Source organism: Poromitra crassiceps (genome assembly GCF_964638095.1).
Source record: "Poromitra crassiceps genome assembly, chromosome: 22".
NCBI classification, from domain to species: Eukaryota; Metazoa; Chordata; class Actinopteri; order Beryciformes; family Melamphaidae; genus Poromitra; species Poromitra crassiceps.
Window position 1 is genome coordinate 8,176,856 of NC_139647.1, and position 22,500 is coordinate 8,199,355.

The 22,500-nt window shown below is 46.3% G+C and overlaps 1 protein-coding gene across 1 annotated transcript in view; it reads left to right on the plus strand.

The window, feature by feature from the left end:
* Nucleotides 1-22,500, plus strand: part of LOC310795984 (signal-induced proliferation-associated 1-like protein 2) — a gene marked incomplete at its 5' end in the record, with an annotated part of 78,088 nt that overhangs the window by 13,855 nt on the left and 41,733 nt on the right. Inside the window, 6 exon segments of the mRNA XM_083658126.1 lie at nt 354-528; nt 1,055-1,158; nt 3,886-4,043; nt 4,676-5,252; nt 13,139-13,413; nt 22,080-22,334. Coding sequence (XP_083514252.1) covers nt 354-528; nt 1,055-1,158; nt 3,886-4,043; nt 4,676-5,252; nt 13,139-13,413; nt 22,080-22,334 — 1,544 coding nt within the window.

The following is a 22,500-nucleotide window of genomic DNA, read 5'->3' on the forward strand; positions in this document are numbered from 1 at the left end:
AAGGATTAAAATGCCATGGATGGCAGCTTATAGAGTCTTCTGCGGTAAAGCAGGGTGATCCTGCTATATGTCTGTAATTCACTCCCTAGTTGCTCCCACAGCTGCTCCTCAATAGCAGCTATTAGCTCGGGGTTGATTTATGCTCTGCTCAGCAGCGCTCTAGACAGTTCATAGCCTGGCCATACAGAGGAGAAGAGACTGCTTACTGTATAAGGCCTTCACATTAACCCTGACAGCTCTCTGCTGTGTGTCTGATGTATGTGCCAGTGCAGCGTGTTCTGATCCATATCATCATCCTCTTCTCCATAATAGACTACTTACTGTCCTGTCTGTACTGTGTGTCTTGATGGCAGCTGAGCTTCCAGCACAAGGTGGGCGTGCTGTACTGCAAAGCGGGTCAGAGCACCGAGGAGGAGATGTACAACAACGAGAGCGCCGGTCCGGCCCTCGACGAGTTCCTGGACCTGCTGGGCCAGAGGGTGCGCCTCAAAAACTTCACCAAGTACAGAGCTCAGCTGGACAACAAGAGTAAGATAATAAATAATAACAAACTTCACACACACACACGCCAAACAAAAGCCCACTCACTCCTCCTCCAAATCCTGCTGAGTACAGATGTCCATCTCTATGTCGTTATGTTGTTATTATTTCTAATATCTCTATTAACGTTTTGTAAGAGACCCCTGAATGTTTGATCTTACTTTGAACATCAGGGCCCGGTCGCACAAAGCATCTTAGGTTAAGATTTTCCTTTGAGTCCGAGTTAAGGTGTCCATAAAATAAAATCGGTTGCACAAAACACCCTTAAATCTTGTGCTTACGTTTTCCTTAAAATGTTTAACGTTAAGGAGAAGATTTTAGGGTGATTTGTGCAACCGATTAAATTTTATGGGCACCTTAACTCGGACTCTAAGGAAAATCTTAACTTAAAGGTGCTTTGTGCAACCGGACGCAGGCTCTTAGCTCATGTACCATTACATCATCACCTTATCTAACATAATGGTTGCTATTCATGAAGTCTGAGACCTTGACTGCTCTTCTCTCTGTGTTCCAGCCGACTCCACGGGCACCCACTCCCTCTACACCACCTATAAGGACTACGAGCTGATGTTCCACGTGTCCACGCTGCTTCCCTACACGCCCAACAACAGACAGCAGGTCAGTAAACCCCATCTCCGTCCCTTCCAGCAGACCCCTGTGGAGAGAATTTTAGAAGTTGTTGTAATACCTCCCTCAAGACCTAGGGGGCGCTATCTGCAGTAAGCTGCTCTAATCTAGGACTTCCTGTGAGAGGCTATATAGAGGGCTGAATGGTGTGATTCTGGGTCAGTCCCCAGAGACAGCAGAGACGAGGGTGGGGGGGGGGGGGGGGGCTGAACCAGTGCTCTGTAGACTTTGTTTTTGTAAATAAATTAGTTAGTTAGTTAGTTAGTTAGTTTATTTATTTCGATCAGAAAGAAAAGAATATTCACAGAATAGAAAAAAAACACAGAAAAAACAAAAGATACATAAGGCTGACCGAAAGGGTTTTAGGGCTGAAGCTAGCTAGCTTATTAAATGCCCTTACCCTTATTCCTTTACGTTATATGTAAACATATGCAGTACATATGCATACACATGGATACATACATGCATTGATTTACACACACAAATAGCACATGCTCCTAATTTTTTTATACATGCCCATACAAACATAGGCTACCTACCACATATAAATCATTTTATACTTTTTTAACTTCTAGTTTATTGGTCTTTATTAAGTTAGAATAGTCATTGTACCACAACCCCCTCATCGTAGCTTTTAGGGTGTGCCGTGTGCCGGTGGCTGACGGCGGTAATACGTCCCCGGCGCGCCGCTTCCTTTCAGGATATCTTCAATCCCAGCTCCTGCCAATCCTCCCCAGAGGCTCATTTTGTCACGGTAATGCCCTATCAGTTGGAACCTTGAGCATTGCCCTGGCGACGGCACCCCGTAGTAGGATTTTAATCAGCCAGTCCCCAGGGGCCCCGGACCTGGCCCGGTATGAGACGGCTCTCTGTCTGTCCGCGCTAACGAGTGGGATTAATTGGATCCAGTGGTCGGGCCGGGAAGTGATGGCCTGACAAAAGCCCGATTACAGAGGTCCACCATCTCGTGCCACATTTTGACCGCCGGTATCGGCTCATCTCGACCCACCTGTTTTTGGTTTGACGCCGGTCACTGACTCCAGCCTGAGCCACAACCCGCGCACAGGCATTTAGAATAACTATGTAGAAGTAGACAATCTTCTCGCTGATGGTCTCATGTGCTCATGTAGGTTATATAGAAGCATCAGTATTTCATAAGCAGTTAAAAGCTCCACGTAGGGTCTTTAATTATACATGTATGGACAAGCAGGGTCGCTATTAAAGGGAAACTCTTGAGGCATTGCGGCGTCGCTATGACAACCAGTCGTGCGGGTACTTTCTTACTTCTTACGTGGAGACAAACCCACAGAGATATTACCAGTGAACACACTGAAGGAGTAGTCCAGGTTCCATAGCTAAACTCTGGAGAGACCTATTCTAGACCAGGGCTCCATCCCAATAGTCACTACTCCTGACTCCTTTTCCTACCTTTTCCTTGACCTCGCCGGAAGTAAAACACGCAATCTTTCTCCCCTCCCCCACCCCACGTAGGCTACATTAAGCTCCTCCTACTTGCTAACAAATTAATGTTTGGGTCGCCAGTGGCGTATTGAGCCCAGAGAAGCTTAATAATGTAGCCTACGTGGGGCAAAAACAAACAAAAAACCTGCATGTTTTACTTCTGGTGAGGTCAAGGAAAAGGTTGGAAAAGGGGTTAGGAGTGACTATTCGGATTCAGCCCGGTTCTCTCGCCTGGATCCAAAGGCTCCTGATTGGCAGGATTCAGGGCTTCTCTTCCTCTTTTTCCTTTTCCCCTCCAGCTGTATTCAATTGAGTGGCACTGTGGTTTAATCCCAGTGGTGGTAATCTTCTGGGTAGGTCCAACAGAGCTCAGCCCGCTCAGCCCATCATCCTCTCCAATTCACCTCACCGCTGCACCCTCTGATCCGGTTTGTTTACAGGCCCTCCTGCCCCGTTACACCTCTCCATAGCAACCCGGGAACGAGGTTTAACGACCTGCAGGGTCCAACCGGACAAAACTGTCTTGAGTCTAAATTGTGTTTGTGTCACGTTTTCTATCACTCGATACCCTTTTCTCCTGACGTGTGAGACCTGAGGATGGATGTCAGGATCACAGCATGGAGCTGGATAGTCGTCAATGACTAGAACTGCAGTCATTGATTTGGCTCTCTGTGATCCACCGGCGGTGCTGGTACTGATGCGCAGTGACGGTTCATTTCAATTTGCTTGTTTTGAGATTGAAATCTTAGAGAGATGAGAATTTCTGGCGCTCTGCTGGGCTTTCAAACGAGGGAGGAATAAGCTGTACTGACTTTAGGTGCTGCAAAAACGTGATTTGTTTGTTACTATACATACACTATTATTTGAGGGTTTGGTGCCAAATGGGCATAAGCGACATTTTGGAGGAAAAATTAGTCTCATACAGTATATCATCTTATTAGCTCTGTCTGATGCTCAAAATAATACATGTATGTAGTGTACCCATAAAGACAAATCTAAAAGGGCATAACTGCATCTTAAAGCTTTTTATAGAATATAATTTCTCTAAAATCTCTGTGTTAATGTGAAATTCCAATCCTATGTTTTCCATAAAAAGATACAATTCATTTAAGGTTTTGCTTCTTCTCTGCTATAAATTAGAAGGTATATGCCTCTTTCACTCTAAACCCTTGCTCTCTTGCCCTGCCTTTTTATATCCACCTCGTTATGTATTTTGTTATGTATTGTCTCTATCTCTCCCTCTTTTTATCCATATAGTTATTAAGGAAGAGGCACATCGGCAACGACATCGTCACCATAGTATTCCAGGAGCCCGGGGCCCTTCCCTTCACTCCGAAGAACATCCGCTCTCATTTCCAGCACGTGTTTGTCATCGTCAAAGTCCACAACCCCTGCACTGATAACGTCTGCTACAGGTAAACACCGCGACCAGCCACCGCCCTGCCAGGCCTGCTTACAGCTCTTTCTACTCGGGTATATGAAGACAGCCAGGAGGAAGAGGGGGAAGGTGGAAACACAAACATCTACGATTGGCGGCATTGATTCAAGCCACCAATTATTGGAGCTGCTCTTCACCACGGGAAGAGAAAAACGCTTGAAGTGAACTAATTCCCTCAAGACAATTCAAGGGAATGTCTCTTATCTTCTGATGTGTGTTTCGCATAAATATCCTCATGCTAAATGGCTCGGCGTGAACGTTTTAGAGCAGCTTAATTTGAAGGAATAATAATAGTCTGCTGAACGCTTTCTCCGCTTGCTTTCATGACTTCATAGTGACGTGTGGCTCTTTTGATCTGTTCGATAATGTACAGTCATTATCTTCAGAGAAACCTTGAAATTATCACTTATGACTCTGTCTCCTCAAGAGTTGTTTGAAGTCAAGATGGCTCCTGTTAATGACATAGCTTTTAATCAACAATTTCCCTGAAAGCTATATAATTTCTAACCCCCTTCAAACGACTACCGATTCAACAATTCAATGCTCTGCATTTTATGGCACCTCTTTGGCACAAAGATCACTGATTCCATCCTGTTTTTGTTCTTCCAGCGTGGCGGTATCCAGATCTAAAGACGTGCCTCCGTTCGGCCCTCCCATCCCCAAAAGTGTGACCTTCCCCAAGTCGGCCGTGTTCAGGGACTTCCTGCTCGCCAAGGTCATCAACGGGGAAAACGCCGCGCACAAGTCGGAGAAGTTCCGCGCCATGGCGACGCGCACGCGGCAGGAGTACCTGAAGGACCTGGCGGAGAACTTTGTTAGCACGGCCACTATTGACTCTGCGGTCAAATTCAGCTTCATCACGCTCGGGGCCAAGAAGAAGGAGAAGGTCAAGCCCAGGAAGGACGCTCACCTGTTCAGCGTGGGCGCCATCACCTGGAGCGTCCGCGCCCGGGACTTTGGCCAGTCCATGGACGTGGACTGCTTGCTGGGCATCTCCAACGAGTTCATTGTGCTCATCGAGGAGGACTCTAAGAACGTGGTCTTCAACTGCTCCTGCCGCGACGTCATCGGCTGGACGTCGGGGATTATGAGCATCAAGATCTTCTATGAGCGCGGGGAGTGTGTCATGCTGTCTGCGCACGACAACTGCGGGGAAGACATCAGGGAGATGGTCCAAAGACTGGAGGTAGGACCCTTTGAGACTGTCATTTTCTCTGTCATGTTAGAATTCTTAATGTCTGCTTAGGCCGTAGATAAGACTGGCTCCTCTTTTGTAACATATTTTTAGCCTGTATCTTATCTCAACTCCAGCCATACCAAAGATTTTTTAGAGAATACAAGAGTCGCAATCATATTAGGAATTGTATTGAGGCCCAAAGATTTCTTTGTTGAATTCCAGGTTATTTGTAATCTGTTTTCTCCTGGTTCAAGAAGATTTTGCCTCTGATCAATTGTGAGTAAATAGCAGCAAAGCGATTTAGTTGTCATACCATACGGTTCAGCTATATTTAGAATCAGGAGAGACCATAGAACATTTCACTCGCACCAAAACAAAACAAAAACTACATGGAATTTTTTTTTTTTTTAACGTTTTGGTCCTACGAGTGAAATGTTATGTGGTCTCTCCTGTTTCTAAATATATCTGAACCGTTTGGTTTGAACAAGTAAAACAATTTGTATACGCATTTTACGAAATGTCTACGGGAAAATAAATGGCGGATGAAAATCTCTGGTACAGTGCTGAAGCAGGAAGTAGGCGGTCACTTTGCCTCTCTATAAAGGAAAATACCCACCTTGACTTTTAGGTGGGGCAGTGAGACATCCCAGCTTTGGGAGTTATGCTGATGGCTGTGGTCTGTGTGTGGTGAAAGAGTATGTTTTGCAAATATGACCCATGCCTCTGTAGCGTTACTGTGGGACCACAAACCCGGTCATTTCATCAGCAGAGCTGTTCACTGGCTTCACCTATATTGTATGTACCCTCCTATCAGACTCTTCTGTTGCAACTTTGCACTGAGCTTCCTCTGTTTCATTCTCTTTCCTTTCTTTCTTTCGCCCACAATCCCCCCCCCCCCCCACACCGTGTGAGTGTGGTTTGCAGTGTAAACCCAAAAAACCCCTTGTTTTCCTGACGTCCTCTTCCTCGGGACAGCCTGTGGACAGCCTGTGGCCAGCTGGTCCTCCCAGGGTTGTACAGGGACACACCAGTGTCACCTGAGTGCGAGCCAGTGTCACCTGAGTGCGAGGTGTAATCAGCAGAGTCCAGAGAGGATTATCCTGTCGTTAGTTTTCTTTTCCTACCTTACACAAACTCAACCGAGGGGTGTACAGACGGATAAAGGCTTAGTTCGCAAATTTGCATCTGTTTTCCTGCTCTCGATTAGGATAGAGCATTAATATGAAACGCAACACAATTTCCGTCTAAAAATGATTGTGTCGGTCATTTGATGGAGTGCAAGATTAGGGATAATGGGATTTGGTCCATCGTTAGCTTTGCCAAATGTCCAGACGCAGGTAACGGAGGAGGAGGAGGCTTAAAACAGGACAGCACACGATGCTCCAACCCAGTTCTGAAGGGAAGGCGAGGCAACGGAGACACGTTTTTGGGTCTGACAAACTAAGAATAGACAACCCCGTTGGCCTCGCCTCAGACTGCTTCACTCCTATGGAGAGCTACCCACTTTAGTGTAGTCCTCTCATCCCCATTCTGCACTTCTGCCTCAGCCATCCTCCTCCGCACAACTCTGTGGCCCTGTTTACATTGTGTGCGTGAGGTCAGGTGGGTCTAGGTATCTTCGGTTTCTAGATGAATAAGTCGAAACACCTGGTTCCTCTAGTTCGGATGCATGACATCCAATGAGAGAGTTTCCGTTCCTTGTATTCGCTTGTTTTTTCCTGTTCTAGTTTCCATCGTTTGTTGACTGAGCCTGTAATCAGGCAGCTCTTTGCTTCCTCTAAAGGACACTGAGGCCATTTCCAAAAGTCCAAACCTCCACCGAGCCCGACCTTTCTGCTGCCGGGCTGCATCTTCCTACGCTCCACTTTAAATTGGCTTCCACCGACCTCATCAACAATCTCACCATTTTCAAGAAGCCAGCAAAATGGGAGTAACAACCCATTTCCCCTATACACCCGACTATTCCCCTACTGCACACATGAACCACATTTTGTCTTAAAGCTGCATTCAGCGATGTTTTTGTGTTAAAATCAGTGTTAAATGGCTCTATATTCTGACAGCAATCACTGAAATAGAGTGTTTGGTCAGTGACTTGAAACCCCCAAACCCCCACTGTCCTGTAGTCCTGCAGGCTGGTTGGACGTATCTCCACAACCCCAACTCATAGAGACTCGGGGATGACAGCCTTGGATTCGGGGTGAAAAAATACATGTCCTTTTTATGCATCGCGATCCGACCTTCCGTTTCCCAGAAAATGTCAACTTTTCTCTGATTGGATAAAAATTGGCGGTGACCTCAAACTATCCAATCAGAGAAAAGTTTACATTTTCTGGGAAACGGAAGGTCAGATCGTGATGCCTATGAAGGACTATATGTCTTTTTTCACCCCGAATCCAATGCTGTCATCCGTGAGTCTCTACGAGTTACAGTTGCGGAGATACGTCCACCCTGCCTGCAGGTCTAGGAGAGAGATAGAGGACAGCGGGGGGTGGGGGGTTTCAAGTCACTGACCAAACACTCTATTTCTGTGATTGCTGTCAGAATATAGAGCCCTTTAACACTTTATTTTAACACAGAAACATCGCTGAATGCAGCTTTAAGATTAGGATTGGTAGAGATAGTTACACACACATTACTTTTTTGTGATGAACTAGTTTCAAACGAGTGAAAACTTTCAATTAGAGTGACCAAATTGTGTCTGAATAACTAGGGCAGAGGTGTCAGACATGTGGCCCAGGACAAAACGGGCCCGCCAAAGGGTCCAATCCGGCCCACAGTATGACTTTGCAAAGTGTAAGAAATGCACTAAGAAGTCCTTCAATCCATGATGCTCTTGTGAAGGCTAAGAGAGGTCCCAGCTTTCAGGAGCAAAGTTAAATATTAAGTAGCCTATGTTTTCCATATTCATCGCTAAATGGTAAACTATTTTCATTACCCTTGACTTACAGAATTGCAAAGTTGCCATCAATTGTAATGCACAGTTACAGACCGTAGATTTGATCATTTGTTTGATGGTAGCTGAGATAACCCTATGTGAAAAACTGTGTTCTTAAAATATGTACCTGTAATTCTTTACACTAAAAGAAACAGGAAATCTTTGAGGTTTACTCATTTATAGGTTATTGATTGTCTTTGTCTGGTCCACTTGAGACCACATTGGGTCGCATGTGGCCTGTGAACTGAAATGAGTTGGACACTCAGGAGGACTACGGGAAATAGCAGATCTGCAGCACTGGAAAAGCCACCTGAAATAGCAGAAGATGCTGTCACAGTATTTCCCATATTTGACCTTAAACAGACACAAATGTCATTCAGTGTCTACTGTCTACTACACTCTTCATCAGAAAGGACAGCGCAGGATAAATTAGCATTTGTGATTAGCCAAAGGACATCACTTCCTCATTCACTATGCTAATCTCCTTTCACATTTCATATCCACTTCCCGACGGGTTTGTGGAGGCATATTATCCAAGAGAAGCTCCAGATGATGGGAAGCTGCTGAGGCGTCAAACCTAAGTATTAATAAGTGGCGCTTGGCTTAGCTAATGCTATTTGTTTTACTCAGAGCAGCAGTAGGTAATATGAGAGTAGGAGCTGAACATGCACACTTCATCCCAGAGGTGTTTGTGTTTTCCTGACCGTCCCAGAGGTTGAGTAGAATGCTGTTTCATTGGCTGGATTGGATTTACAAGGCTGCCCGGGCCTGTGATGTAATGTGAACCAGGGCAGACAGAGTGAACAGACTGTACCACACAGAGAGCTACACAGAGAGGCCCAGTGTGGGAGCACAACTCAAAAAGCTTTGTGATCATGTCCTGCTCCCTGGGGTGTTGCTGCGCCGGGTGGCCGCGTGCTTGGCTTTTATGAGACCAGTCATGCTGGCTAGACTCTAGCCAGTATGCCATTTATCTTTTTGGATGATATTTATTTATTTATTTATTTATTTATTTATTTATTTATTTATTTATTTATTTATTTATTTACTTATTTATTTATTTATTTATTTATTTATTTATTTATTTATTTATTTATTTATTTGGGGGGGGGGGGGGGAATTTTCTCCCTAATTGTACTTGGCCAATTCACCCCCCAAGGTCATTGCTCCACCCCCTCTGCCGATCCGGGGAGAGTTGTAGACTAGCACATGCTTCCTCCGATACATGTGTAGCCGCCAGCCGCTTCTTTTCACCGTACATGTGAGGACCACGCTATTCCCCCAGTTGCCCTGCCCCCCGAACAGGCACCCTGACCGACCAGGAGAGGCGCTAGTGCAGCGAGCAGGACTCTTCTGTTTAGTTTTGTTTTGGCACCATCAGGATTAGAGAAAGATAAAAGAGAATGACATTATCTGATCAAAGTTGGAAAGGAGCATCACATGCTAATTTGTGCATATTCTTGAGCTAATTAAGCAAATGAGTTGCCTCTTGGCCACATTTTTAGGGTGGGGTTTGCTTTATTAGGGCTGCATCTTAACATCAACAGCTAAAGTCCTATAGGGCCACTCCCATATCACTCCCATTTGTAGGCAGAGTTGCAGCTGACAAGACCCTCTGCTTCTGCTCTTGACCCTTAAAACAACACTGTACCTTTTTTTGCATCAAAGCCACTCTTAGATTTACTAGATTTTTACCTCTTATGAGTCCTATGGGAATTGTAAACATGCAGCTCTGTGGAAATGATCGGCCCTGGATTGAGTCCAGAGGGGTTGTGCCTGTGTCCTTTGAAGTTGAGAGGAATGACTGTGTTTTGTTGGGTCTGTGATGTGATATACTTATGCTGCCACAGACAGCTCATCAAAGCTGCTTCTTCCTGTCCAAGTATGGAGTCTTACATGATATTGTCTGTTTTTTTAGGGCAGTTTTGGATTTTGTAGGTTTGTTACTGGTCATCTGAGCCCATTTTTCGACTCCACTTGGGGAAACATGTTGGTCAGCAGCATACACACACGCACGCGCACACACACACACACACACACACACACACACACACACACGCCAGACATCAGGTCATGACCGTTATCATAATAACTTTACGCGGTCACAAATCCTTCCTTTCAGATGATAGATAAGTGTGCTCAGGCCATTCTGATGAGAACGTGCGCACATTAATTTCCTGGATGGACTGAATAAAGAGGTCCAGTGAAGGCATTTACAGAGCTATTATTTAGGCCTAATGGATTTCTGACAATGGGCAGTTTGACTCATGCGTGTGGCAGAACGGTCCCTAATACCCAGGCCAATGTCTCCTTCATAATACCCAGGCCCGTTAACTCCAGGCCCCCAGAGAGCTTTTGGACCTCACATTTCCAATTTCACTTGTCCTTTACCCATAATATGTATATATCCTTTTAAGATTGTGGGTCATCTCGCCCAAGTGCTCCTCTAGTCCAGTGGTTCTCAACGTGGCTGGGACCCCCCAGGGGGTTGTGAGATCACTTTCAGGCGCCGTGAGATGATTTATGGGGAGATCTATTTCTACTATACATACTACATACTTACTATTATTAGATACTAAACTAAGCAGAAATACTGAACAGCTTGCATTGAAAAGAAAGAAAGAAAGAAAGAAAGAAAAAAAAAAAAAAAAATATATATATATATATATATATATATATATATATATATATATATATATATATATATATATATATATATATTATATACAGATATATACAGATCCTTTCCAAAAAATTTGAATATCATGGAAAGTTAGTTTTTTTCCTTTCAAAAAGTAAAACTTTCATATATTATAGATGCATTACACACAAAGTGAAATATTTCTAGCCTTTATTGGTTTCATTTTTCATAATTTTGGCCTACAGCTCCAGAAAACCCCAAAAACAGTATTTCAAGAAATTATTATAGTGTGAAGAAAATGAGCAGTTACTTCTCAGTTATGACTGACTCCAGCCTCAGTCCACTCCCTCTGAATCTCTGCCAAATCTTTGAATCGTCTTTGCTTGACAATCCGCTGAAGTCCACGGTCATCCATGTTATTTCCATGATATAATATTTTTTTGGAAAGGATCTGTATATATATATATAACCCTAACCCTAACAACCTAAAAAGGTTGAGAATCACTGCTCTAGTCTTGCCAGAAAGCTGATTATTGGGGCCTCAGACTGCTCAAACAGTGCATCACAGAAACAGATTGTGTTCCCCTCAAAGCCTGGCCATGAGATGCCCTCTACTCCTGCCATTGCATCAGAACAGCTGTGGATGTGGTATCAGCCTATACATATTTGGCGCACAGCAGCATAAAGCGGACAAGTTTTTGCTTTGATGAAAACGGCGCTGATCAGATTTTGTCGTTTCGTTTCGTTTCCCTAAACAGTCTTCTTCGAGACGAGCCCTCCAGTGAGTTAATTACCATGCTTGTAAAGCTGTGCTGGCTCAGCAGCCATCAGCAGGTTTCCCCTCTGTGCGAGCGGAGCCGGAGCCGGGCCCGGGCCCGGGCCCGGCCTGGCCGGGCCCCTGTGTGTCGTGCTGTGAGGAGGAGAAACACTCAGTGTTGTTGATGCATGATCCATCATGGCTGACGAGGCTCTCCTCTCGCACGCGGGCCGGCTAGGATTTCTGCCAGTGTGAGAATGTGGTGGAGTGTTGACAGGTCATAGTCTCACTTAATGTGTCCCTGAAGCCAGCTGCCACTCTTCAGGCAAATGGAGGCAGTCACCCACAAGTGACCCGCGACTAATCTGATGGGTGATTAAAGCTGATTGGATGGAGTGTGAGTTCTCCTGCCAATGGCTGTCACAGGGAAGAAACGCCAGAGCCGGCTGAAGTGCTCACACACTGGCTGGATATGGAGGGTTTACTTTGCTCAGCAGCTGTCTGTCAGTTGATGCTGGGTTTGTGTGCTAGTAGTATATAAATGTCCTGCTTCAAATTCCTCCTTACAAGTTAACACTGGTTTGATAGACTTGCTGTCTGGAGTCTGGACCGGTCCATGTCGTGGTGTGTCCCAAGTTTCTCATTCCCCATGCAGCAGACGCATAGTGTGTGTGATGTGTGAGGCGCTCTGGTGAAAGTGTCCTCAGAGACAGCTGTGTATTTGTGTGTGTGTGTGTTTTAGCTGTCACTGTGCAGCTCTTAGGCTAAATCTGTTAGCTGATGTGATGCCCCACACTATTATTAACTTCCATTTGAAATGATTTTTTTTTTTTTCCAGTAGCAAAACAAACACACACTCATGCAGCTCTGCCTAAGGATATGCTTTTTAGTACGCTCCAGTCGCCCTCATTGTATTCCTCGTGTGTGTTTGTGTGTACGGTATATTTATAGATTAGCAAACCACACACAGACATCATTTTAACATGTGCAAACTGTACTGTACAGTGTTGAAGGCTAGCGGTCGACTTAACCGGCTTAGGAAGCTCTTGTTAGAGGATTTGCAAATTGCTCAGCAGTCTTTCTCTGTCCTCCTCCTGTGTTTGACGTTATCTGGGTGGAAACTCTCATGTGAAGCCATGCTGTTCGTATAGCATCATGTCTCTGGAACAGTGTGGCCAAGGCCAATTCCTGTATATTTATTTTATACGAGTTGTTTAAATACTGATACCGGTATTGGACAAGCTTCTGATACTGCCTGGCTGGATCGGGTATCGGCGAGTATGCTGATATCATATACCATATACCACTATATATATATATATATATATATATATATATATATATATATATATATATATATATATATATATATACTGTATATATATATATATATATATATATATATACCATATATCTGATACCACGTAATTTATTAGCCCAGAAAAAGTAGTTTCACCCGGATAAAACGTAAATTTTCAGGCCATACAACAATGATAGAAAGCAGTCATATCACACTCTTAGTAGTATTACAACATCTCTAACCAAAGTGATTGTGATTCCAGATCGCCACCAGAGGTTGTGAGACGTCAGAGATGACGTTGCGTCGGAACGGCCTGGGCCAGCTGGGCTTCCACGTGAATTTCGAGGGCATCGTGGCCGACGTCGAGCCCTTCGGCTTCGCCTGGAAGGCCGGGCTGAGGCAGGGCAGCCGGCTGGTGGAGATCTGCAAGGTGGCCGTGGCCACGCTCACCCACGAGCAGATGATTGACCTGCTGCGCACCTCCATCACTGTCAAAGTGGTCATCATCCAGCCTTATGAAGACGGCACCCCCCGAAGGTAACTTCTGTTCTCACTCTGCTTTTCTTCTAGCCTGGTCAAAACCATCCTGATCCGGGGATCTCTCATTCTGTTTGGCTCTGCGTGTCAGTCTGGACTCTCATGGACCCACATCAATGTCAGTGGGTGGGAGTACTTGTTTTGACAGACAACTCCTTCAGCCAATCAGCATAGCCAAATCCAGTCCAAAGCCACATACTCTTGTTCTTGTTTAATTATGCAATAACTGCACTCACGGCTGTGTTTATTCTACTAACGTTAACGCTTGTTGCTTCGGGAGCCGCCATGATTGTTTTGCCAGTGGGGGGGCGGGCAAGAGCCCAGACACTGATCCGTGGAACGAAACAGAATGAGTGTGTTCACATGATCTAGATGGTTTTGACTAGTGTTCTCTAGAGAGAGAGTGGCGTCAGCGGAGGACCAAAATGCGAGACTCATTAGCCAATGAACAGCCAGGAATGGGTCTCGCGCTACTTTTGCGTGCTAAAATAAAGCTGATAATGTACTATTTGATTCAAGGGATGAAAAACCCTTTCAGAGTACAACACAAACTGTCTATTTTGCTGCAACCGACAGTGCTGCTTAATCCAGGACCTTACTTCCTGGAACTCTTGAGAGTAAAAAACTGGTCCATTGGAGTGAATGGAGATGTCGGGACTCTTTTATATACACGGCTCTGGTTTTGACATGCTAGTTATTTTCACCTGACCGAACACTGGAACCACACTACAGACATATACAAAACATATCAAATCACTGTGCTGCCTGCCTAGTATCTTTGAACTTTCTGTGTTATTGAGATAGAGAAGTAGTTGTTCCCCGAGAAGAAAAGTATAATCACAGCCAATCCTCATCGTTTGATCCATCTGGAAATTAGCCTCACCGTTGCTCTCATATTTTGGATAATTTGCATAGAAAAATGCTTATACAGTTTTTTTTTTTTAATGTTGCTCTCTTTAAAAGCTCCTGTGATTTCTCTGGAGAGGAGAGTTTCTCTGTATTGATGTGTCTGTTTTACGGGGGGGAAAAAGGCCCAGCAGGGCTGTAGAGCCACGCAGAACACGGACTAGTCAGCGTTTCTCACTAAGATAATGAGAGGAGCATGTTTGATTAATGGCTCGACTCTTCCTGCCGTTGTTCTGAAGGCAACGTTGTCTTTTCTTCTAACCTCACCCCGTCTTCTGTTCACCAATTAGGATGGGAGTGTTGTCGGGCGTTTTGGAGAGACACTCGCTCACCCGTGGTGGAGACGCCCGTCACTCCTCTTTAATAGAAAGAGAGACGCATAATTTCGAATGATCTTTTGTGACGTGCAGAGATGAAAGGCTGTGTAAAAAAAGGCTCTCGCTCCAAAAGCACATCTGCTTGTTTTGTCTGTGACAGACAGACAGACAATCCTGTGCAAGCACATTCATCACTCTTTTTCAAACATCTTTGTTTTTGCCCCGTTGCTTCAGGCGGACAGATTTGCGTCTCGGGTCTAAATCTCGTTCGCGCTCGCTCACAAAAAAACGGCTTTCCGGTGTTACAGAGAGTATACCTCCATTTTGTTTGATGCTTCAATTAGTGCTAATGCTATTAGCTAATCCTGTTGTGAAAACGTGCAAATTCTTCAGACTACAACAGTCGAAAACAAGCATGACATAGATATATTCCCAATTCCTATAAATATTTCATTTTGCATAGCTGTAGTTAAACCATGTTAAGCCATGTGGTGCCAAGAAATCATTGTCTGAGAAATGTAGGCGAAAGGTGCTGGACGAGATATTTTAGTATTTTAGTCCAAATCTGTTTATTGTGTATTTTTGGAAGATAAAAATCGCAGCCATGCCAACTATTCTGAATGGGTGTGTGCTCTTAAACAGATGTTAGGTGTGTGTGTGTGTGTGTGTGTGTCTGTGTGTGTGTGCGTGTGTGTGTGTGTGTGTGTGTGTGTGTGTGTGTGTGTGTGTGTGTGTGTGTGTGTGTGTGTGTGTGTGTGTGTCTCTCATTGTGTCACAGGCTGCGCAGTAGGGCCTTGAAGCTGTGTTGCAACTTTGCGTTCTGGTCTGGCAGCGGAGCGACGGACATATTTGCTCCCCCAGATGGTGGACTAACCCCGCCTAGTCTGCGAATCCAACACAGCAGCCAGCAGCCTCTCTCTCTGGCAGAAGAAGCGACTTCTTCTAATCCTCTTACCGCGATCTGTGATGATACATGATGATACAATCATGATGGGAGTGCAGGGAAGCAGAAAGCAGTCAAAACAAACATCTCCCCCCAAATCCAAACTCAGAGTCTGTGTCGGCGAAGGCGGCGCGTCCAGCTCCCTGGAGCTGCGCTTACAGGGCGGAGGATTCGGCGAGTGAAGCTCCTGGCTCGGTTCCTGTGCCTCTGTGTGAGACATCTGGCTGGGTTTTTGAATGCCACCACTGACGCTGGGGGAAAACACTTCTGGTGGGCAGTGAAAGATGCTTTTATAAATATACATCGTGCTACATAGCATTGCGCAACATGTAAGTCATCCTATACATTCATAATAGTCTGTATGAGGCATATACCGGGGCTGAGCCTGACCCATATAATGCGTTTACTAACAGATGTGTTGGGCAGATTAGCAGACGTTTAGATACATGTAGATGGCCCATACTGTCTGGAATACGATGCTGTTGATCTCCACTGGGACGTTTCAACCTTCTTACTGGAAGACCGCGAGGCTCAAACATGGCGTCATGAGAACTTCAAGGTCCTTTTCAGACCCTGTGAATTTTCTCCCAGTCGCTCTCAACAAATCGAGAGGTTGAGAGGTCAGGTGAAGAATCTCGAGGGCCCTCGACTCTTTTCGCCGCCGCCTCCTTTGAGTCGCTCAAGTGTTGCAGTCAACAATAAAGTGCTCCAGTTTTCTCCACTATTATCTCAAGGGAAAGGAATTCAGCGGGGGGGCCCCTGAAGGCCCCTCTGGCGCTCCCCTGTGGCCGGTGGGGATGGGCGGGGGGGGGCAGTCTTAACAACAATGGACAAGAGTCTCATGACCTCCAGACAAAGTACCCCGGCTCCAAACTGATACCATGACAAGGAGAAATGTTTTCACAAGACTAGGAGGGGCATGTTTGACGGCTTTACAGTCTATCTTTATTATTAGAATAGCATTTTAGCCGACTTAATCTTTGGACGACTCCAGATTCAAGATGGATTCCGGGGGGGGGGGGGGTCGTAATGTTAGCGGTTCGCCGAAAAATGATGCCCACAGGAATTCGACCGGAGAAGTGGGGAACATTTTATTTTCCACCTTATTTAGCATCGGAGCTTTTTAAAGCTGTTTATGCCTTAAAGGGATTTGCCCTGCTCAGTGCCGAGCTAAAGGCGATATGGCGCTAATATTAGCCTTACCTTAGCGCTGTATTTGTTTACACTGCGGGCAGGATGTGTTTGTAGCTCAGTGGCTTTTCCGTCATCGCTCTGGAAAGCTTTAAACAAGATCAGCGTGTTAGTCTTGGATCAAACTAATGAGAGAAGAAATGGATTATCTGTTTGAAATCAGAACGCACTATGCAGAAGAAGATGGCAGCGGTGTATTTTTAGTCTTGTGTTTAACACCAGAGATGCAGTAAATAGAAGGATTGGTCAAATAGATTACCACAAGACGAAACTACCATCAGCGGAAACTCACTGTATTTTTCAGAATATCACAAATGTATTATGTATAATAAATGTATAGCCTACGCTTATAGGCTCGTAAAGCAATGTGGGCAAACTGAATTTAAGTGGGTTTAAACTTTAACCTGCACTGGTTGATAATGAGCATTGGCTGTGACATTCAGTCGGTCAGCTGTGCCCTCTCCTTTGAAGTGTCATCAGACTTGTCACCGTGGATTTTCTCCTGGACTGGAAGTTAAGCCGGGGATTCTCACTTCCCATGGCCCGGCGCCTTGTGTGAAAAAGAGCACTTCTGAAACGAAACCTCGGGAGAAGACGCATTCTTCACAGGAGCTGTTCTTCCCTTTGGATCACCATTAAAAAGACTTTGTGAGGAGGAGGAGGAGGAGGAGGAGGAGGAGGAGGAGGAGGGAGGGGGTTCCCAAATTGCAAATCTATACACTTTTCAGCTCACCTCATTAAGCGAGCCTCTCGACAAAGGTCTTTAGAGGGGCTGGCGGAGGTCGCGACCCCTCTGGCTCTGTGCTGTGACATGGACTCTGACTGTGGGAATGGATTACCAAGTCCCTCCATCGCCGGGCCTTGTCATCGGACTGGCAGCTTCTCTGGCTGGAGGTCTAAAGGTCCTGTTGTCACATCGCTCTATTGTCATTCATTCTGGGCCAGGCTGCAGTTGACTCAGCTCCTGTTCCAGCTGGCCGCTAACTCAACCGTGAAAACATCACAACTCGTTATTTTATAGAAAACGAGCAATCATCTTATTCGACTAATCTCACATCGCTTTGAAAAATTGTGGGCGGCTGTTTTATTGAACGATTTCCCTCTCGTAAATCAGACTGGTCTTGGTGCCAAGCTGTGTGGATGGTGTCGTTCTTCACAAGCGTGTACTACAGGCTATTGTGGTATCATTTTTATAGTCCCCCCACATTTAGCTGTAACAGTGGAGCAGTGGTTGTTGTTGGCGGAGTCTCGAGGAGGCAAGACAGTGTGTAAATCCTGGAGCAGGCGCTGGCTTCCTCTCCTCCTCGCTCCTTCTGGCTGGCTGGCTGGCTGGCTGGCTGGCTGGGTCTGACAGCTAATCCCCGACTCCACTCCGGCGGCCTCCAGCTCAGGTTTAACTGTTGACCAAACAGCCGTTTCCTGCTGCTACGCCGTGATTTATACACAGGGAGGCCGAGTGCCCCTATACATTACCAACAAGGAGCACATTCCAACATGACACAGATATAGCTATTTCCACTTCCTGCTCAGCTCCTGCAACTATATTAGCATCATCAGTGGTGGCCTAAAGGTTAGAGAAGCAAGCTTGGGACCGGAAGGTCGTCTGTTCAATCCCCGGGACCGGCAGGATAAATCTGGGGGGGGGGGAGGCAGTACTAGCCCCTCCCTCATTACCGCCGCTGAGGTGCCCTTGAGCAAGGCCCTTAACCACCAACTGCTCAATGGCCAGCACATCAGGTATGAATGTGTGTGAAGGTGAACAGGGCGCTCCTGAATAAAGGCTGCTTTATGCTCACCATGCCGTGAAGGGCGCGGGGGTGGAGCGAGGGCCGGGCGCGTCAAATGACATCAATGTGTTGGGCGTGGTTGGGCGCTACCTCCGTAGGGCGCCCACCGTGTACCTGAAGATTTTTCTCACAGCGCGACCTCCGCACAGCTTCTCTCCAAACATGGACACTTTCAAGCCACTGAGCCCTGAACACTGAGCTGTGTTTTCCCCACATTTCTTGACCCATGTGGTAGGCTAAACTTTGATTTGCAACTGTTCGTTTTTAGTCATTTCACCAAGTAAATGTGTTGTGTTGAGAGCATGGTTGAGAGAGATTAAAAGCAGCACACAGTAGGCTATCAGGGCTGAGAACTGAAACGGCTATTCAGTAAAAACAAGTTTGGTGATTCATTCATGTGCTGATGTACGGTTGTTTGAGAGTGAAAGCGCACTCAGTACTGCACATAATAGCGTTTCATTGCGACTTTTCACGGGCTGTTCTCACCATTACCATTGTACAATGTAACATGCTGATCACTTGGCTGATCACTTCTGAGTATAAAAGCATCTGCCCCAGCGCGAGATCCGCACGGTGACTCGCGGAGACTCGTGGAGCTCCACCCCCACGGAGCTTGCTCGAGTATAATGAGCCCTTAAGAGAGCATTGCCCTCAGTGGAGTCTCTCAAGCCAGACTGTCTCTTCTACATTCTGTGAATGCAGCTTAGACAGTCTGTACTTCACGCCCACAGAACATGGACCAAGGAAGTTTGGGGGGGAACGCTTCATGAAGTTTGAACCGATGCAGGTGATTGGAGAAATACAAGCGGATGAAGGCGGGACATCCGAGATATCCCCCCCTATCATCGCTCGTTATTTCCCCTCAGTTTCCCTCTCCGTTTGGACCAAGTTTTCCGTGCTCGACGACGTACAGACGTTTAGGCGGAAGCATTTGAAAATGGCGAGAGCCAACCGTCTGTTTTAAGAGACTACTCTGTGAGACTCCCCTGTATAAATAAAGGTTAAACAAATCATACTTTAAGAGGAATTCACCTTGTCAGTTCTTGGTGCAAAAAGAACAGCAAGAAGAGACCTTTCCTGTTGACAAGCTGTTAGCGAAGTTGAACCTATTCAGAGAGTAATGATGTGTGGCAACTGGCAAATGGCTTGAGGGGCACACGCACAGTTAATCAAGGTAATGACTGGGTTAGCCTCCGCGTTAGCACCTTTATCTATTGACACGTGTATATTGAGCGTTAGCGAAGAAGACAAATCCAACCTCATGGTTATAGTGAACACACTAGCCCCGCCCACAAACACCTAGCATGATGTCACTCCGTTTAGCCTGATGTGCTCCAGTCAACAAGATGAAGCCCTATTTTACTAAGTAGACTTCTCTGATCTCTTAACGCCACTCATTGCTCTCCGACTCCCCATACATCAGACCAGCGATGCGTGCCAGGTGCATCAAATATTTATGCAAACGCGGGGAGATATGGAGCATGTGGAGCACGCCATCACCGATGCCCCTTCATCGCGGCCCCTCTTTTGACATGGACCAGATGTGTCGAGAGAGGGTCGAAGGAGGAGACGGAGGAAGTGGAGGATGATCTCCTCGTTAGATCTTATATCACCGGCTGTAAACAGACCAGCCACCTCCCCATGGCCCGGTTTGATGAAAGGGTCTCTCTGCAAACGGGATTACCGGCCCCTCTCGACCACCACAGCCTCAAGTCTGCAATCAGCCCAGAGCGCACCCCCACTCAAGCCCCGCTGTGTACATGTATGACCACAGCAACGTATACAGAGCCCTTCCCCCTCCCCCCCCCAGCAGGTCCCTGGAAAATGGACTTAGGGGTGGGGGGTGGGTGGGGGAGTGCTGGGCAGTGTAATCATTAGGGTCACGCATGAGATGCTTCTGGAGAGCTAGCAGAACACCCAGGCTGTTTAACGCCCCCCCCCCCCCACACACACACACACACTCCAAACATACCCCCCCCCCCCCACACACACACACTCCAAACATACCCCCCCCCCCCCCCCACACACACACACACACACACACTCCAAACATACCCCCCCACACACACACACACACACACACACACACTCCAAACATACACACTGCCCCACCCGCACACACACCCCCACACACCCACTCCAAACATACACACCGCCCCGCACCCCCTCCCCCCCCACGCACACACACACACACTCCAAACATACACACCCTCCCCCCGCTGCCCCCCCAACCCCAAAGATTAATGTTGCATGAAATGGCATGGCGTCCGCTGTCCGTCCCGGGCAACAGTAATGGGATGGAGATGGAGAGAGCGAGGGAATGCCTCCTCCAGTCAGTGTGCAGCTATTCAAGAGAAGCCCCCACATCAGATGAACATTTTAGGCTGTCTTAATGCAAAGTGCTTGACCGTTTCTGATGTGCCTTTAAGTCATCATCGCTGTGTGTGTGTGTGTGTGTGTGTGTGTGTGTGCGTGTGTGTGTGTGTGTGTGTGTGTCGATGGGGGGGTTACATGCTTGTCCTTGTGTGTTCTCCTCTTTTTGCAAGCGTACAGTATTTGTGACAGCGTTACGGTGTTGTCATGGTAACACAAAGAATGAACTCTGCTTCCCCCTTCTTCTTCTCCCCAGGACCTCAGGGTCGGCAGTATTATATACAGTGTGACGGCAACAGCAAAACTGATAATGTAATACCTGCCAGATAATGTAATAGCTCGTCAAAACGTACTGAAATGTCCCTCTAAATGGGCTGAACATAAAATAATACACGTAAATGTAAAAACACTTAACATTATTACCTTACCCACAACCCATTTTAATGGATGATTCAATAATAATATGTACTAATAATGTCATGACATAGACTAATAACCTATATTAAGTTCATTATCATTATCATTCATAGTATTATTATTGCATTATCCAGTCCCTCCGGGATTTCAAGGACTTTTTTGTGATTGTTGCGATTGAAAATGCTTGATTTTGCAGCGACTTTTCACAAAAATTTCGATTATTCTGGCTGTAAAATTGCAGGAACTGGCAAAAAATTGCAAGTTGAGGACAGACAAAATGTTTTGCCGTTTTTGCTGAGAAATCGTGTGTGACCTTTTGAAAAATGGCAAGCTCCCACAGATATTGCAAGAGAGTGGTTGAATTTGCATGAATTACCGCGATCGCAAAATCACAATTTCCCTGAAGGGACTGATTATCAACTAAAAAATGTTGCAAATAATAATGTGACATAAATAATATAACTTTATATGGAAATGCGTGGCCTTAAACAGGTACATTTTCAACCAGTTTAGAGGGACGTTTTGTTTGTTTATTCACATGGTAATGAGTGACCTCTGTATTTTCATAATGGTCCGCTTTAAAACCCTTGTTCCACTCTCCCACGCAGTACCTGCAGTGAACCTGAGACTACAGCATTGTAACACGCATAACAAACATAAGTTTTCTCTCGCCGCCCGCAGGCACACGGCTGATCTTTTCCCTTCCTGTTTGTTGCCCTCCCTCCCTCCCAGGGGCTGCTCGGAGCTCTACCGCATACCCATGGTGGAGTACAAGGTGGACAGCGAGGGCACCCCCTGCGAGTACAAGACGCCCTTCAGGAGGAACACCACCTGGCACCGGGTGCCCGCGGCGGGCGGCCAGGCTCTGTCCCGAGGCTCGCCCACGCAGGGGCCCGAGCGCCTCCAGTGCCAGCAGATCCTGCAGCAGCACCAGGCAGCCATCCCGCGCAGCACCTCCTTCGATCGCAAGCTGCCAGATGGGCCCAGGTAGCGTAACACACCGCACCTCCCCGCTCGCTCTCGCTCTCTCTCTCTCTCTCTCTCTCTCTCTCTCTCTCCTCTCTCCTCCTCTCTTCTCTCTCTCTCTCTTTCTCTCTCTGCCCTCTCTTCTCTCTCTCTCCTCTCTTCTCTCTCTCTCTCTCTCCCTCCTCTC